The 4,947-nt window shown below is 34.2% G+C and overlaps 1 protein-coding gene across 1 annotated transcript; it reads left to right on the top strand.

Annotated features, from left to right (window-relative positions):
• The first annotated feature begins 1,819 nt into the window (after positions 1-1,819).
• Positions 1,820-4,691, top strand: LOC132640435 (amino acid transporter AVT6C-like). Its single transcript, XM_060357023.1, has 5 exons — positions 1,820-2,251; positions 3,285-3,425; positions 3,521-3,724; positions 3,797-4,265; positions 4,363-4,691. Exons 1-5 carry the CDS (start codon positions 1,879-1,881, stop codon positions 4,487-4,489), a joined length of 1,314 nt encoding a protein of 437 aa, XP_060213006.1. The 5' UTR covers positions 1,820-1,878; the 3' UTR covers positions 4,490-4,691.
• The last annotated feature ends 256 nt before the right edge of the window (positions 4,692-4,947 follow it).

Here is a 4,947-nt window from a genome sequence, read left to right on the forward strand (position 1 = left end):
GGGAAGGAGAAACGGGAGAAGGGGTACGGGGTAACGAATCGAATCCTCACGTGAAAGTTCAAATAGTCAATTAAATGAGCTACTAAGACTCCCTATCAAACATTTCAAATCCAATTAATATTTTTCTGTATACACCTATACGGATAGTTTAAAGAATTTTTACGCTATCAAATAGGAATAGCTAATTTTTGTTTCGAGCGATGTTACTTATCGTTGCTTATCGATTATCTTTTTACTAAATATAACTATAGATACCTCTTCACTGACCATGATTGTAAATTTAAATTAAATTAAATGTGTTAGCTTGCTCATGTTATCGGCACCAAAACTAATAATAACTAACTTAAAACTAGCCAATTCACGATAAATCTTCAAAACAACTAACTAATTGTCCATAAATAACAAAATTACTAACTTTAAGATAAGCGAAATTACCTATATGATGGATTAAAATACACTAATAATGTATATGATGTTACTTTGCTGTTATATCTGAAAGAGACCCATTTGTGCTGTATTTGAGTCCATGTTCATTGAATGTCCCTAGCCGGTCCCAAATCCCAATTGCCGCGTCCATGTGCACTTCTCGAATATTCAAACTAAATCTGTCATCTTCACCATGTTTCCAATTTTATCCCTCATCATGACTAATCTTTAATTTGTTCCCAAGATTATTTTTGGTCCTTCAATTCTTGATAAATTTTAGTTTTTTATCCTTATAATATTCGATAAAACATAATTTAACCTTCAATTGATTGAAATGTGTGTTTTCGGTCCATTTATGTAAGAAATATGCTATGTCCATTTTTATAATTATATTACTGTCAAATATGGTGCAATATAAGTTTGACATAATGTATGAGCAGTGTTTTCAAAGGCGATTACGAGGCGAGTCCCGGGGCCGGGCGTATCAAAAACGCTCTGGGGCGCAAATAAAAGGTGTATATCTATAGGGCCTAAACCCTATAATTTGGGGCGTAAGTTCCGAGCGTTAAATTTGATTGTTATTATTTTAAAAGTATTTTTGCTATATATTTTTGTTGTTGGTATAATGATAGTTATACTTTATGTTATCAGTTTTCATGTTGAAGAGATTTTTTCTAAAATATATAAATAAATAACACAACTCCCATAAAAAATGACATTGCCATAAATTGTTTCCTAGATGATTATGTCTGAAATTGGTAGGATCGAGATTTCATAGCCTATGTTTCCAAAGCAACTTTATCCCTTTTTGTCATTACTAATGAAGATTTCATTTTAAAGATTATCTAGGTCATTATCATTTTTTGTGTTGTTACCTTTCTCAAAAAATAATTATAATCTTTTTTTAAAATAATTGGTGATTTATTTGAATTTATTTGCGGAATTTTAATGAAAGTTTTACTTTTGCTTATTCTTAGAAATAAAATTATAAAATTGAAGATATATGAGACATATGCCCCGTAGATCCATGGGACTTACGAGCCGTGTCTTGGGGCTTACGCCTCACCCCGTGCTGCGTAAAACGCCTCGCCTCGCGCCCTCACCTCTTAAAACACTGTGTATGAGTAATTAAGTGGTGGGAAGAATTAGTGATCATGATACACTCGTGAAAGTTTACAAACAAATGGATCAAAAATGCACATTTCAATTAGCTAAAGGTCAGATATGCTCAGTCAGATACTACAAGGGCTAAAATCAAAATTTATCAATAATTGAGGGACTAAAAATGATATTAATCCTTATTGCCATTTGCCAAAAATGTCTTATACCCTTTTGGTAAATTCATCAAACTAGTCAATCATTGTTACATGCTTTTAAAAAGCTCAATATGAAAACATAAAAACACCAAGAAAACCAAAACAAGAACACAACATTTAATTTGTCTCTCAAGTGATGGCTCAGGCCAAGAATGGTGCTGACACTCCCCTGTTGCCAAAAACAGAATCTTGTTCTACAAGGGAAAATAAGCTGTTAATTTTGAGGGCAGTGTTTAATGTATCGACGAGTATCATCGGTGCTGGAATTATGTCTGTTCCAGCAACTCTTAAGGTTTTAGGAGTAATCCCAGCTTTTGTATTGATTGTGTTGGTTGCTCTGTTGGTTGACATATCAGTAGAGTTCATGTTGAGGTTCACGTATGCTGGCGAGTCGAAAACATATGCTGCATTGATGAATGAGTCCTTTGGAAAGATTGGTTCTGTTGTTGTGCAAATCTGTGTCATGATCACCAATCTTGGTTGCTTGATCATGTACCTTATTATTATTGGTAAGTGCTGATTTTTACTTAAAAAATGAAATTAACTATTTGTCGCTAAATAGCCCGTAGTGAACAAGATTTATGGATAACTCATCGTTAAATAGGATCAGCAACAGATTTTTGCTACTTAGAGACAGAAGTTGTCCATTTGTTAATTCCTGTTGTTGTTTTGTTTTTTTGTTTTTTTCGTAGTGAACTTTCTTGTTAATGTGTGCAACATGCTTTGCCTGATGCAAGTCATAATCTGACTTTTCTTTCTTTTTGTTTTCTTATTAAAATCATATCAAACTAGAAGAAAAAGCAATTAGTATATTGAAGTAGTTTGATGTTGAAAAGGAAAGGTCTGATTTACTTACAATAATTGATTGTTGAATGACTATGTGGATGAAGTAGCTCAAAAATTTAGTACTATTGTAATCTATATGTTGCTTTTCTGAAGAAATAATCTTTGTACTCTGTTCCTTTAGGTTGAACCAAATTGTCCAATTTAAAATACCCACATACTATTAATATTATGTGTATCTAATTTCATGTGACAATTATTTTACTATGAATTTCTGTTTTCAATTGGTCTAAATTCAAAAACCTTTATATTGGAAGAAAAGTAGAAAAGAGCCTCAGCAGGATATCCCTTCTGAAAGGGAAAAAAGCTTTAATTTCAATCTGCAAATGAAGATTTACATGATATCCTTGACCTTTTTGTGGATCGCCTTTTTTTGGCATTTATCCTCGGAAAAAATTCACAAATAGCCATTTTTCAGCCCTTGTAATTGAAAGATAGCCAGTATCCTGGAGTCATCATCTTTCTACTAGTGTAACTCTAGGATATTGTCATGGAGTTTCACTTGTGGAAATTGAAACTCCACGGCAGAGGCTATTTTTCAAAGATAGTGCCGAAAAGTGGCCAGTCGATGATATTTTTATGTTTATCCTTGTGCTAACCTACTAATGATTTTCTTATGCATCACTGAGGTTGAGTTGTATGCTTAGAATTGAGTTATTGATTCTAGTGGTAATATTTTTTGTTATTTTCTACGAGCAGGAGATGTTCTTTCTGGACAAGGAGAACATCTTGGTGTTGTACAAGAATGGTTTGGGATTCACTGGTGGAATTCGCGTAATTTCGCCATCCTCTTCATTGTCTTGTTCGTTATGCTCCCTCTAGTCCTCTATCGACGTATTGGTCAGTAAATACAACCTTTTCTTGATGAATTTCTGCAAAATTAGTGAAGATATTATTGCTGACATTTTGTTTATGTGGCCTGTGATTGCTTGCAGAATCATTATGGTTGAGTTCAGCATTAGCAGTTCTCCTAGCAATTGTATTTGTTGTCATATGTTCAGTAATGGCAATCACAGCAATCCTAAAAGGGAAAACAGTAAGTCCAAGAATGTTACCACAGATGGATAATGAAACATCTTTCTTCAACCTCTTCACCGCCGTCCCTGTCATTGTTACAGCATTTACATTTCACTTCAACGGTAAAAACTCCAATTCTTGTTTAGTTTTATGTTAAGTTCTATGATGAGCGTGACGTTATAACATGTTTGCAGTTCATCCAATTGGGACCGAGCTGGGAAATCCTGCAGCTATGTCCTCTGCTGTCAAGATTTCACTAGTACTATGTGCAGCTATCTATTTTTCAATTGGTATTTTCGGGTACCTTCTATTCGGGGATTCAATCATGCCAGACATACTTGTAAATTTCGACAAATCATCTGGTACTTCAGCAATAAGTTCACTGCTAAATGACGTAGTTCGTCTGAGCTATGCATTTCACTTAATGCTCGTGTTTCCCCTCTTGAACTTCTCCTTAAGGGCCAATATAGACGAACTCGTGTTCCCTAAGAAGCCCTTTTTGGCAACTGATACCAAACGATTCGTGTCTCTTAGTTTGGTCTTATTAGCCTTCTCATATGTAGCCGCGATTTTTATCCCGTCTATATGGTACATTTTCCAGTTCATGGGATCAACTACTGGGGTTTGCCTTGCTTTCATATTTCCAGGCGCAATTGCCCTGAGGTATCTCTCTTTCTCTCCTTCATGTTTACTCCTATGACAATATGAATCGTTTTCGTTCTTCATTTTGGTGCTAACATATTGATTTCTTATTTGGCAGAGATGTCCATGGTATATCTTCAAGAAAAGATAAGATCATTGCAGTGATCATGATTGTTCAAGCAGTTGTGACTAGCCTTGTAACAATTGCTACTAATATCTACAATATGAGTGGAAATAGGTCATAGTTTATAGCTTGTCAAAATCATATTTTTTTCATTCTTTTTCATAGATGAGTTTGTTCATACCTTTGGGATTGAGGCGTAGTTGTTATTGTAGTTGTTGAGTTTGTCTGTATTCTTATGTAATACTATCAAATGTCCAACATATTATTTGTGAATACAAGATTTCAGCTATATTAAGGATAAATAAGCTCATGTTTACCTGTAATTTCCCTGTAACTGGCCTAGCAATATGCACATCAAATTTCAATGATATTGCTGATTATTTTTTCCCCAAACTTAGCAATGTATCAGCATCCTCACACCTACCCCTACTTCATACTCTTCTGAAGGGGAAACTGATAAAATACTAAAATACAGGGTGATCAAATCAGAGTTTGAGATGAAGTTATATACACTAACCGTGTAAAAATATTGAATTACTAGGATCTAGTCTTCAATTCACCAGAAAAATCCATCGAGTC

Source organism: Lycium barbarum, chromosome 5 (assembly GCF_019175385.1).
Source record: "Lycium barbarum isolate Lr01 chromosome 5, ASM1917538v2, whole genome shotgun sequence".
Lineage (NCBI taxonomy): Eukaryota > Viridiplantae > Streptophyta > Magnoliopsida > Solanales > Solanaceae > Lycium > Lycium barbarum.